Source organism: Podarcis pityusensis (genome assembly GCF_964106645.2).
Source record: "Podarcis pityusensis genome assembly, chromosome: 8".
NCBI lineage: Eukaryota > Metazoa > Chordata > Lepidosauria > Squamata > Lacertidae > Podarcis > Podarcis pityusensis.
Window position 1 is genome coordinate 47,147,638 of NC_138033.1, and position 12,991 is coordinate 47,160,628.

General features: G+C 53.5%; 1 protein-coding gene across 1 annotated transcript; it reads right to left on the minus strand.

Annotated features, from left to right (window-relative positions):
- Positions 1 to 2,465: 2,465 nt before the first annotated feature.
- On the minus strand, positions 2,466 to 10,444 carry TAT (tyrosine aminotransferase). The gene is made up of 12 exons (XM_081018480.1): positions 10,258 to 10,444; positions 8,266 to 8,505; positions 8,067 to 8,171; positions 7,903 to 7,970; positions 7,244 to 7,402; positions 6,686 to 6,824; positions 6,490 to 6,542; positions 6,072 to 6,224; positions 5,407 to 5,535; positions 4,243 to 4,326; positions 4,044 to 4,142; positions 2,466 to 3,121 (listed from the first exon to the last, which is right to left on the minus strand). The coding sequence occupies exons 1-12, from the start codon at positions 10,427 to 10,429 to the stop codon at positions 2,978 to 2,980; spliced, it is 1,545 nt and encodes a 514-aa protein (XP_080874606.1). The 5' UTR covers positions 10,430 to 10,444; the 3' UTR covers positions 2,466 to 2,977.
- Positions 10,445 to 12,991: the final 2,547 nt, after the last annotated feature.

Sequence of the window (12,991 nt, forward strand, 5' to 3'; positions counted from 1 at the left end):
CTGAATAAAATACGTCAACATATAAAAAAAGCACATAAAGAGTTATAGACTGACTCAGTGTTTATAGCTGTCAGTAAAGTATGACCTTTTGTAAGAATATTGTCTTCTTTTAAACAGGAAGTTTCTCTTAGGAGGAAAGACTGTAGCTGTGTGACAGAGCAGCTGCGTGGCATGCAGTAGCTGTGCCACATTCAAACACAACACACCTTCCCCAGTAGCATCGCCAGGTATGGCCAGGAATGTCCTCGTTTTGAAACCCTGGAGAGCCACACTCAGTCAGTGTAGGCAACTGAGCTAGACACTCTGTACAAGGCAGCTTCCTATGTCACTGTCAAACAAATGAGAGAGGGGGAAATGCAAAGATCCCTTAACCTTTTTATTAGCAGGAGGAAGGGGAACCTTTGTGACTCCATGGGCTAGATCCTTATCCAGATCAGCCTCACAAGCCAAATTTGGTGGGGTGGGAGCACTAACTTGTCAATCACAACAAAGTCATGTGCAAGGTACTTTGAAGTCCCAAAATCAGGATGTCAAAGTGCTTCCAAAGGGGATGGTTTCTTTTCTCATCCTAGCAGGTGTAACTATAGATCCCCTGCTAAAATGATGGTTTAAAAATCCATCCGTTTTAGTACAAGATTCTGATGCACACACTCTGATTCAGGAATGGGTGTGTCTCAGAACTGCCTGCTAAAAAAGAGGGGGTTGCCATAATTTTAGCAGGGGATCCTATGCAAGTTTGCATAGAAATGTCTGCTAAAACAGGGCAGGGGGGAGGCCTCTGTTTTAGCAGGAGGTTGCAGTGCAAACCATTTCCTGAATCAGCTGGTGAGTGGAGATTAAGTCCTGCTCAATTTGGCTGTTCACTGCTGGAAACGGGTGCTCAGTCAACACAAGAGATTCCACCCAACCTCCTTTTTTTGCCATTGCAGTCCCAGTTCACCGAGAAAATGATTACACTAGACCAGTTTGCATTCTGCTTTAGATTAACTTTCCCATAATAATTGATTAAATATAATAACATCCCCATCTCCAGAGAGGCGAACCTGCCCATGCTAGGTTGCAGGGCTAATAAAGGTAAAGGGACCCCTGACCATTAGGTCCAGTCGTGACCGACGCTGGGGCTGAGGTGCTCATCTCACTTTATTGGCCGAGGGAGCCGGCGTACAGCTTCTGGGTCATGGGGCCAGCATGACTAAGCCACTTCTGGCGAACCAGAGCAGCACACGGAAACGCCGTTTACCTTCCTGCTGGAGCGGTACCTGTTTATCTACTTGCACTTTGACGTGCTTTCGAACTGCTAGGTGGGCAGGAGCAGGGACCGAGAAACGGGCGCTCACCCCATTGCGGGGATTCGAACTGCCGACCTTCTGATCGGCAAGTCCTAGGCTCTGTGGTTTAACCCACAGGGCTAATACTACTGCAGGGCTAATACTACTGCAGTAAAGGGCTACCAACAGCTGTGCTGCCCCAAAGCACCTCTTCATTTTGGAGTGAAGTACAGATGGCCAGGAAAGGACCTTTCAGGATGTTTGGACCCCTGAAATGGGACTGCTCTCCCTCAGGAAACTCTTGACACCTGGTGAATGACTTTTTATTTGCCTTTCTGGCACTACCTTTGTTTATTTTAACTGCTCAGTGCTGGTATATCTTGTTGTACACTATACTTCTCATCTGCTCCTATACATTAAAAGTAGTATCATGCCAATTTAAACAGTCGTGGCTTCCAGGAAACAATCTAGTTTGTTAAGGGTATTGAGACTTGTTAGGTACAGCGGCGAAGCAAGCCGATCAGGCGCCTGGGGCGGCACGCGTGCCCTGCGCCCAGGGGCAGGGCCAGCCACCCGCCGGGGCAGGGCAGCTGGGGCAGGATGCTCTGCGGGGCCTCCGAGGAGTCTGCCTGCCTCCTCCCACTCAGCTGCCCTACAGCTGAGGGGGAGGCAGCGGGCGGACCATTTGGGGCATTTTCTCAGGAGAGACGCATGGCTCGGGCGCACTGCAGGCCCTGCGGTGAGTGCTGCCTGGCATTTTGTCACGCCCCCCCTCAGTGGTGACACCCGGGGCGCACCGCCCCCATCGCCCCCCTTCCTCCACCCCGGCTAGGTGACACCTATTCCCTTCACAGAGCCACAGTTCTCAGAGTTTTCTGGGAAGAGGAAATTATTATTAAACCACATTGCAGATTATAGGTCTGAAGGTGTGAAGGACACTCAGAAGAGGAGATGGATATGTCTCTGGGGCTTCCTCCCTTCTTCCTTCCACACTGCCCTTGGCCGAAATGGAAAAGCGAGAAGCAGGTGTCACTCCTGCTGGGACTCCATATCAGGTCAGGAGTCCCAAGAACTCCTGCAGTGCCCTGGCTTCCCTGAGTCTTCCCCTGGCCTTTGCTTTGCTTGCAGCAGTGGCTGCTGCTGGAAGAGAGTTTGACACACAGAGGAAAGAAAGCCAGATCTTGTCACAAGGCCAGGTATTTTTCATGCATTTATTCATACAAAAGGTATAATAACTTATGAACGTCAAACAGGCACAGGAGGACATGGGTGGGGGAAAGGGAGAGACGGGTGCCCACGGTGGCCTGTGCCAGCCCAGGAATCAGCACGGTCTCTGCAGAAGGACAGGTTGTGAAGGCCCTGCCTTGGGGTGCTGGCAGGTCTTTCTCAAGGGCATCTGGGAGGCTCCAGCAACACCACACCACTGCAGAGGCTGCCAAGAGCACCCAGTGCCAGCAGCACCTGCTGGAGTTCTTTGGCTGCCCTGGGCACAGGCAGGAGGGGGCCTGCAGGGGAGGAGTGTCTCTGTGGGGATCTACTTCCAAGCAAGTGTCATGGTTGTGCAGGGGCTTCAGAGGCTGTGGCACACAGAAGTGGTGTTGAGCCAGTGGACAGGGGCTGGCGAGGCACAGGCCCTGTGATCCCAACTCCCTGCAGGAGGAGTGGAGGCAGGCAGGCAGGAGGGCAGGCGGGCAGGCAGGGACCCTCAGCTACTTGTCACATTCCAGGTCCTGGGATCCTTCGCCGCTTTCATAGTGCCTCTCGCAGAATTGCTGAATGCGCCGACAGGCCTCCACCATCATCTCCTCGGGCACTGTGATCACCACACGGAAGAAGTTGGGGTATTCAAAGCACTGTCAGAAGAAGCAGAAGAGGACCATTGAGATGGCATCAGGGGCCAGGAGCCACCATGTGGATCCTTTACAAGGCTGACTCCCTAAGGAGCGGCGAGAGAGCCTCGAAGGACCATCTCTGGTGCCTTGGAAATCCTGCACACACCAGACTCCGACACCAAGACCAGGTAGGATAAATTTGAAGGAGTTTGGGGTGGGCGTGTTAAGGGGAGGGTCAACACCTCCTGCTTTGCATGCAGAATATTCCTGGCTGATCTCCCTGCCTTTCCCAATGGAAAAGTCTGGGCAAGGGGACACTCTCTCCAAGCGAGATTTGGGAGAGCTGCTGCTAGTCGGTGTAGAGTCGACCAAGGGCAAGCAACGTGGTGACAGCACCTGTGGAGGGTCTCTGCCTTGCTTGTTGTTCCACACAAGGAGTGCTGAGAAACCAGCTTGTCAGTTTCTCACAGAGTTCTGGTCAGCCACTGTGAGAACAGGATGCAGAACCAGATGGGCTATTGGCCTGATCCAGCAGGCTTGTCTCAAAGAATGGTGCTGCCGGCAAGTGCAATGGCCATTCTCCAAGGCCCACGTAGCAGGAGGGAGCAAGCGGCTGGGATCTGGGGAAGGGAGCCTCACAGCACCTCACAAGGTGCCATTGTTCAGCAGCCAGGGGTGTGGGCGCTGAGCCAGCTGGCACTGAGATTGTGAAATGCAAGCAATGTCCCCTCATGCCATGCATGGTGGGAGCGCCTTGCGAATCACAAGCATCTAGAAGAAAGACTAGCTAAAGGAGAGGAAAGGCAGGTGGGGGCTAGCTGTGCAGCAGAGGCCCAGGGAAAGTGGAGCCGAGCCGAGTACCTCTTCTCTGCCAAGTACAGCTCCCGGGGCTCCAGTAACTCCCAGGGCCTCCCATAACTCTTTTGCGAATAAAGATGCTCACCGTGGCAGGCAGACAGAAGACGGACTGCTCAGCAATGAGCCTCTCTGTGAACTCCACATCATTCTCAAACTCTGGAAAGTGTTCCATCTGAATGCCCACCTGCAGCAAGGAAGAGGAGGAAACACAGAGTTAGGGATGATCTGCCTGGCATTTGCCCATCTCAGGGTCAAAGCTGGGCAAGTGACAGGAAGCCACTCACCATGAGGTACATGGCTCCTGACGGCCGGACAGGCTGCAAGCCACAGACAGTGGAAAGGGCATCATAGCAGAGGTCAGCATTGGACTGCAAAGGGAAGGAGGAAGGAGGAGGAGTCAGGTCAGATTGCAGGCACAAGCATCCCAGGGTCCCCACTGGGACCACCCAACACTATGGTGTTCACCATGGATAAAGGCTTAAAAGGGTACATTGTTGATGAATTAAAACCTGCCCACCCTGGGAACTGATGGGACCACAAAAAAGTGACCTGCTTGCCAGCCGTGCCCACACTTGCACTGTGTTATTTTCCCAGTGCTCCTGGTGTGTGCATTCCACTGTGTGCCCCTGCCCCATCCTGCAGCTGTCATTTCTTTCCATGCTCACTGCCATGAATATTGGGTCTTCCCAGTTCTGAAAAGAGCAAAGCTTTTGACACAGTGTTTGGCTCTGATGTGCTATGTGGTGGGGAATAGTTCAGAGTATATATTACTACACTGAATGAAAATAAAATAGGGACGCTTAACATTTACAAGAGCATAGGAAACTGCCTTGTACCATTGGCCCATCCAGCTCAGTATTGCCTGCACTGACAGGCAGCAGCCCTGCAGGGTTTTAGACAGAGAGTCTCACCAAGCTCTGCCTGGAGATGTAGAACCTCAGACTTTCTGCGTGCAAAGCAGATTGCTCTACCATTGAGCTGAGGTCCATCCTTCCGAAATAGCATATCAATGGAATCTCAAAAAGGAATCTATGCAGAGATTTCATTAATATGCACATTCATTTAACTGTAACAGTTTCACTGACCAATTCATGCCAAGTTGGATTATTAAATGAACCAATCAGTTCCAAAGGGCAAAACAGGGAGGGGCTGTGGGGGCTGTGCTGAGCACCTCATTGCCCCCTCCAGGCCAGTGCAGCTCCCCAGGGTGAGAGGAGTCACATTGTCCACTCCCACCACCCAAGCGGTGTTTATGGGCTGGTGAGCATCCCTGCTGCCCTCCAAGGAGTTGGGAGAGATAAGCAGAGGGGCTTTGTGAGGCATAAGCACTCCCTGGTGCTCCCCACCCTCCCCATTTTTAATAGTTCTTTTGGTCTAGTCCTGCTTTTACTTATGTGTTTGTTGTTCCTATTTCTTTTCTCCCTTTCCTTTCAAAGAGAAGGATGTACCTTGAGAAAGCTGAGGGTGTTGTGGTAGAATTCCGGGGACGTCTGGCGAAGGATGCGGCTGAGAGCTCCCTGGACAACTGTGCAGGGGCCCAGGATCCTCTGGCTCAGCCTCAGGAGGCCATCTCTGATCTGAAAGAGGCACAGAGGAGAGAGAGCTCAGTAGGGAGAAGCACGACCTGATCCACAAGATGATCTAAGAGAGTGAAATTCCACAGTCACAGCAAGAGCCCTCTTGTGGCTCAGTGTGCCCCCAGACCAAAGGCAGAGCTGGGAAGGTGGGAAGGAAAGTCTGCATCCTACCATGGGTGCAATGGAGGGAACCTGTGCAGAACTCGCACTGGTGTAGAGGGCACAGGAAGTGGGGGAGGCATCTCCTGGCCCCCTCAAGAAGCAGCTGCTACTCAAACTAACTTGCTCCTGTTCAGAGCCCATTTGGAGTAGGGGGCATCTTGGGCAGTCTTTCACTGACCAGACCTAGGAGGCAGGGGACGCTGCCTCCTTGACATCCTAGCACAGACAGTGGGCATTGGGGCACAAGGGCCGCATGAATCAGGCTCAGAGGGTGGCTGTGAAGCGGGGGGGGGGCATGAACTATTTTCCTCCATCACACCAGCTCCTGGACCGGATGCAGAAATTCAGGGCAGCACCGAGTTCTGCTAACTTACCTCCTTCCCAAAGATCTCCCTGCGATCATGTATGAGAATCCAGCCCATTCTCCAGCCAGGCACCAGCCACCGCTTGGCGAGGCCTCCACATGAGAGGATAGGCACGTTGGTGCTGAGCTTTGCAAGGGACTCGTATTTGCAGTCTTCAAACACCTAGTGGGGCGGGGGAGTGCAGAAGGAGGAATACCAGAGTAAGTAATGATGGAAACACCTAATGGGCGTGTGAAGCAGGTAAGGGGGATGCTAGTGCAGCTGGCTGTGACTGGGAAGAAGACCAAGTCACCTCAGGCAGACCCACCCCACTCCCTGCTTTCCCAGCCATGTGTCAGAAGGTGGGAGGGGGCTTCTCCTGGGAAGAAGGGTTCCAGCTGCTGTGCTTGGCCTTCTGAGGGGCCAGGGGTGCTTCTGCCTCACTCACCATGTCAGCGTAGATCTCATCGGCCAAGATGGGGACACACTGCCTGGAGGCAACTAAGACAGACAGACAGACAGAAAGAAATCTAGTCAGCCCCCTGACTCTGTTTCCTTCTTTCTTCCCCAGAGCAAGGCCTGGGATAAACACACACACACACACACACACACACACACACACACACACGGTGAGGGATCCTCACCTGCCAGGATCTTCTGGAGGTGGCTTTTGCTGAAAACGGAGCCACAGGGGTTAGATGGGTTGTTCACAATCAAGCAAGCTGTCTTGTCATCCACCAGCGACTCCATTTGCTTCAGGTCAATTTCCCATGATTTCTCTGGCTGCAGGGAGAAGAAAAGGGAGGAAGAGGTGAGGAATGCCCCCACTTCAGGACCTCAGCCTGGTACCCATGAACCAGGCTTCCTGCTGGGGTCAGGGTGGGCCGGAGGTCCTGGGCAGGTGAAAAGGGATGGCGGTTGGAGCAACTGTCGACTGGTCAGGATACTGGCCCCCCTCTTCTCTTCCAAGGGCCCTGCAACACCTCCCAGCCTGGGTTGGGGCCCTGTCCAAAGAAGGGGAGATGGAGAACAGGTCCCCAGGCCTTGAACCCAGGTCAACAGGCAGCCCTTCTTTATAGCTGAGCTCTGTGGAGAGGCAGGCAGAGCCCTGCAAGGGAGCGCCTGCTTGTCTTCCTGCTTGTGCCATGCCTCTCTGCAGGCAGTGGGGAGGGTATGCTGCGCCACCTCCTGCCCCAGCTTACCAAGAGGTTGTAGAATTTGACCTCGATGCCCAGGGACTGAGCCAGGGTTTTGTAGAGGGAGAAACCAGGCCGTGGCACCAGGATGTTCTGCCCAGGGTTGGCCAACACAGCCAGGGCCAGCTCAATGGCCTGACTGCAGCCACTTGTCAGGATCACGTCCTGCAAAGGAAGAGGGAGCAGAGTAGGCAGCTGTGAGCCTGGCGGGTAGCAACCACCAGGAAAGACTAGCCCAGAAGAAGCACAGAAGGGGAGGGAGGTGGGAGGGAAAGGTTTCTTCACTGGCTCTTTCTGGAAATTCCTGACCTGGAGCCTGGAATGAAGTGGGGGTCCCTGCTGGCATACAGAAGGTCCCAGGTTAAATCCCCAATGGCATCAACTTAGTCTGGGAGAGACTCCCTGCCTGAAACCCATGAGAGACAATGTTGCCAGTCAGTGTGGACAATACCAAGCTAGGTGGACCAGTTGTCTGACTCAGTATAAAGCAGCTTCCTGGGTTCCTAATAAAGATTCCAGGCCCAGGATCCTTTCTGAGCAAGCTCCAGTTCCAGTACAGTGAGTTGCGGAGGTCCTGGCCAGGGTTTGCAAAAGCTAATTTTCGCAACATCCCCATCAAGCATCAAGGTCAGATGGCAATGCATGCAGCAGTCAGGGTCAGTTACCTGGGCTTCCAAGGGGGCTTCTGGACAGGTGTAGTAGCCTGCGACCACCTCTCGGCAAGACAAGTAACCTGTGCAGAGGATTCCCAGAAGAGTTGGCATGTTAGACTTTTGCAGCAAAAGCAAAATAGGGGCTGCATACATTGAAAGCATCTCGCAGGACTTACCTACTGAGGGGGCATAGCCATTATACTGCCCAGAATCCAGGGCCTCCTTCATCGCTTGGATGACCTCATCATCTGTTGGGAGGTTCCCAAACACAGTTGGGTCCCCTGTGGGGAAACATGAGGGGAATCCATGTCAGTTGAGGGTGGGGCATTGGCAGGAGCCCCCACCTCATGGTCCCTCCATAGCCCACCTGCTTACCTATGGACAGAGAGATCAGGGGCTTCTGGTGGTTGGGCTCCACCTTCATGCTGTCCACAATGGCTCGGATGGGATTGAAGGTCCTCTTGGACATTTCGGAAGCCCTGACGGCCCAGTGGGCCTTGCGGTTTTTCCCCTTGCCCAGAGAAGGGCCCTTCCCGCCATTGAGGCTGACGTGGACATCGAGGATGGAGGGCAGGGCCGTCTTGCCATTCACGTGGATCAGGTAGGATTCCATCGCTGGAAAGGAAGTGCAAAGAGCAGGTGGGCCGACATCCCTGATTACACAATCCTCTCTTCAAGGCTGCTGTCTGTTCAAGGCCACTGCCATGGCAGAATTGGGTGGAGACATGGGCATGCCCCCCAGATCAAGTAAATCAATAGAAATACTTAACTGACCAATCATGTCGATTCTGCCGCTCCCCAACAAAAATCCCGGCTACGCCCATGGGTGGAAGCACCAGTCCTGAGCAGGCAGCTCTTAGTTCAGGAGGAGCCAAGTCAGCTGCCACATCCCCCTAGCAGGACCCTGATCAAGTCTCACAGCAGGGAAGCCGGTAAAAGGGGGTGGAGATGTGCGGGGAGTGGGGCAAGAACTGCAGTTGGGCCGGAGGCCATCTTGGATGAGGGAAATGTGTTTTCCCTCTATGCCTTCCTTCCCACAGTGGTAGGGACAGTATGTACTTGGCATGTGAATGACAAGACACCACTGGTGTGTGTGTGTGTGTGTGTGTGTGTGTGTGTTTGTGTTTGTGTGTTGTGTGTGTGTATGTGTGTTGGGCAGGCTTTGACCGAGTTCTCTTTCAAAATATACTTGTCTAGTTGTGCCTAAGTGCTGGAGGTGGGAGGACACCCCCATTCTTCACTTTGAAGTTCATCTCCAGTATAAACTCACTGGTTGACCTCAGGGAAGCCATTCTCTCCCAACCTACCTTTCAGGGTTGCTGTTAGGATGAGTGAGAGAGTATTGTTGAAGCACTGTTAGAACTCAAAAAGGGGTGTATAAATGAATTTTGGTCTACTATGAAAAATCTTGTAAAGTGTTTTAGGCTGTTTGTCTTTAAGCCATGATTATTATTTTTTAAGTCAAATTGATTAATTATAGAAAAGGATTTAAGAACAAAAGGGAATAATTTGTCAGGAATTTCAAATGCCATTTGAGAAGCCCAAACAGTGTCGTCGGAACCTGAGAATCACCACCAAGGGATCTTATGGGCAAGATCCAAGGGCTGAGCCAGCCACTGAGGGAAAACCCAGCAAACATTGGACCAGGAGAGAAAGGGAAGTGACCCTGCACTTGCCTTGGGAGAAATATGACTTGCATTGCCCCCTTCCCTCCTTCCGTCCCCCTGTCTCGCTCCAACGAATCTGGCACAGCTGGAGAGAGCTGAGAAGGCAAAGCTGGTGGCTCCCTGGGCAAGAAAAGCACACGAGAGGCAGGGGCACAACTAAGAAATCTTCAGTGCCAGCTGCAAAAGGCCAAGGAACCTCTTCACACTGGCTGAAAAGTCATTTCCTCTCTGTACTCCCAGAATACAACAATAATCATAATATGGCAGTAAATTTGATTGCAGGTGTGATGCCACCTGCCTCCCAAGATAAAGCCAGCCTGCACCCTCCGCCCCGAGCCACCTCAAGTCCTAGCTCGTCTTGGAACAAGCTACACAGACGTCAAAACCACTCTCCACAGATGCCAGAATTCCTCAGCTGCTTGTTCCAGAGCCTCCGCTGGCCCAAGAGGCCAGGCCAGTCCCTTTGCAATTGTCCACCTCCAGGTTCTCTGTTGTGTCTGCTCAGGTTAGTCCTGGTCTCCGGAGGGGGTACATGCTGGTACAGGGGTGTCCCAGGAAAAGCACCCGAGTTCTGCCTCAGCCACTTTGTTGCAGCCCTTCATGCGGTGCTTGTTCCCCGCAGAGGACTCCATCCCAGGGACTGTGGACACCAGCTCAGACCCCGTCAGGCTTACAGGTGGCACCTCAAGGAGCCTCTTACCTATGTGGCAGCAGCTGCAGCTTTGTGTGGTGGCAAAGGTGGGCGAACGAGGCACCTCTGATGAACCTGGCAGGCCGCTCTGCCTGCTCTGGAGCTGCTGAATGGGGAGATCAGAGCCTTCCCTGGGCCCTTTTATGTGGGATAGGCGGGCAGGAGCACAACAGGGCCCCATTGCAGATTCCCAGCCAAGAACTGGGTGTCAGCTTGGAGACCTTTAATGATTGGCTGATAGGGAGGGCTGCACTCCCCCCCCCCCATCAGAACACACAGACACACCAACTCAGTAATAGTCTAGCTCCAAACATCTGGAGCAAACACTGCCTGCATGTTAACCCTTCAACGGCAATCTCCACCCCCACAGCTCCCCGATCTTGTTTGTGAAGTGCGAGCACAAAATTGGTTTAGGGCCCCTCCCAGTCTGGCCTTGGCAGGTCAGGTGAGTATGCCACCCCTCCAGTACCAGGGGCAGCCAGATTGCAACCCTCATTGCTGGAGAATATTGGGCCTGCAGAGGCTGGGTGCCCACAGTGGAGAGGGGTGTGTTAATTTCCTCAGTGCCTCAGTGGTCCAAGGCTTAGCCTGGCAGTCTTGGCCTGATGCAATCAGCTGCATTCATCCCATCATCTCCAGCTCCACGTTGCAAAGCACTAATGAGTCCCAAATGTTCCCCCCCACCCACATCCATGCACGCAAGCAAGCGAAGAGGAGGTGTCCCGATAGCAACAACAGTCCTACCGCCCTCCTCCAACCACAGGCAGCCAGCCCCACCACACCCCCAGCAGCTGAAGATCAAAGGGTACCTGCCTGACAAGGACCCCATTAATCTCCAGCAAAGAGGCAGATCTCATTTCTGGAGGGGTGGTGGAGAGCTAGCCTAAGCAGCTAATGGATGTGTTTCTACCTCGGGCCTAGAGGGAGAGAAAGAAATTGGTAGCTTCTGAACAGCCTGGCTCAGAAAGCACCCATGAGCAAACAATGCCCACCAGTCAGTATAGCTGGTCAAGGTATAGTTGCTGGCATTGCAAGGCACCCTTAATTACAGGCTTTGCCTTCTCTGGCTGGCACCAATAGTTTTTCTGTGCCAAGGAGCCCCCCTCCCAGCTTTGCAAGTGGCACAAAGTCTCTTCCACAGCCAGAACAACACTGAGGGCAGAGGACAGGATGACTGGCAGTGCCAGGTCAACACCTGTCCCTCAAGGCCAATTCTTGGGCCCCATCAGGCTCACCCTCAAGCGTCAGGCTCTGTGACCCCTTTCCCCCTTGCCCGGCCTGAAGCGTTGCTGGTGCCAAGATGATCTGCCCTATTCTGCAGGCTGTAGCTGCAGCAGAGCGAGGCTGGCCTTGAGACATTTCTCCCCCACCATAATGTGCCTGGCAAGGCACCCTGGCTTCCTTCCCTCTCTCCCTCCCAGTTGATGCAAGCAATGACTCTGCCTGTCACCTTGCAAGGTTCAGTCGACAGGAGCCCTTTGGTTCAACTTTGCATCAACTGATAGCCCGAGTTACGTAAGGCTGGCAGTCTGCAGGCAGGAGGGAGGACTGCTAAACATTTGGGACCTCACAAGTGCTGCCCAAGAAGCCTCCAGAAAGTGCTCCCCTCAGAAAGGCTGGGCGGCAGGCATGCTATGGGGGTAACACCACCTGAAGCCTCTTTTGTGGGGCAGAATCCCTGGACAGAGCACAGAGAATGGTGAGGGGTCTATTTAGCACTGTGGGAGAAAGATTCCCTGCAATGCACACAGCATTGCTCTTCCAGTAACCCATCTGCAGCTCTTCCAGTAACCTATCCCAGATGCTCTCCTTTCCTTCGGCCCCAGAAGTGCAAAGCCAGCAGCAGATTCTCTGGCACCTTCCTACCCAGGCTCCTCAGTCACCTCCATCCTTGAAGTTTTCTTTACGCACAGCACAGCCGGCAGCATCCAGAAACTCTCCCCTTCCCCTTCTGCCTACCAGGAAGGCACCTACAGCTTGGCAGGGGCCCTGGTGATGCTGCTGCAGGAAGCAGAAGTTGGGCAAGTGGGTGTGGCTCCTGCTGCCTCTCTGCTCTTGAAGGGGCAAATGGGCTGCAGTCTAAGGGGCTCTTTGCAAGGCCTACCTTGGGGAATTCCCCCCTCCCCATCAGGCTTTCAGCCACCACAGCATCCTCTGGCTGTTTTGTTCACTTTCTGGGGGTTTGCCTCCATCGCCTCCTTCCTCCCCAAACATGAGGACTGGCTCTAGGGAGGTTCCTGCTTGCAGACCCAACAGCAGCCTCTCCAGCCTTTTGTTTATCAAGAGATGCCACTTCATAGACTGGGGTGGTGGTGGTCCCCCATTCCTCTCTCCCCTTTGCAGTGCTTGGGTTTCACTCTCTTTTAGCTGGATTTAACTCCCTCCTCTATCTGCCGTCAAGCTGCACCAGTAAGAGACCTTATTTCTATCCAGCACCAAAGATCTGCACAGGGCCCCCCATGGAGGACAATGAACTCCGTGCCTTGATGGGTGGGGAAGGTTACCATGACTTGTGTTATGAGACTCTCCGCAGCAAGCCGTTGTGCAATGGGAAGGGAGGGGAAAGGAAGGCAGCAGGAACCACTTTCTCCCATTTGTGGAGAGCTTTCACCCCCCCTCCCGCCCGCCCCTCCTTTGAAGCCAAGTCAATATTGGCTAATTTCATCACCAATGTTTGGTTAGTGACTTCACATTCTCATCCTCTTGCATGGCCTGTTGTGTAGCGGCCTCTGCCCTCTTCACC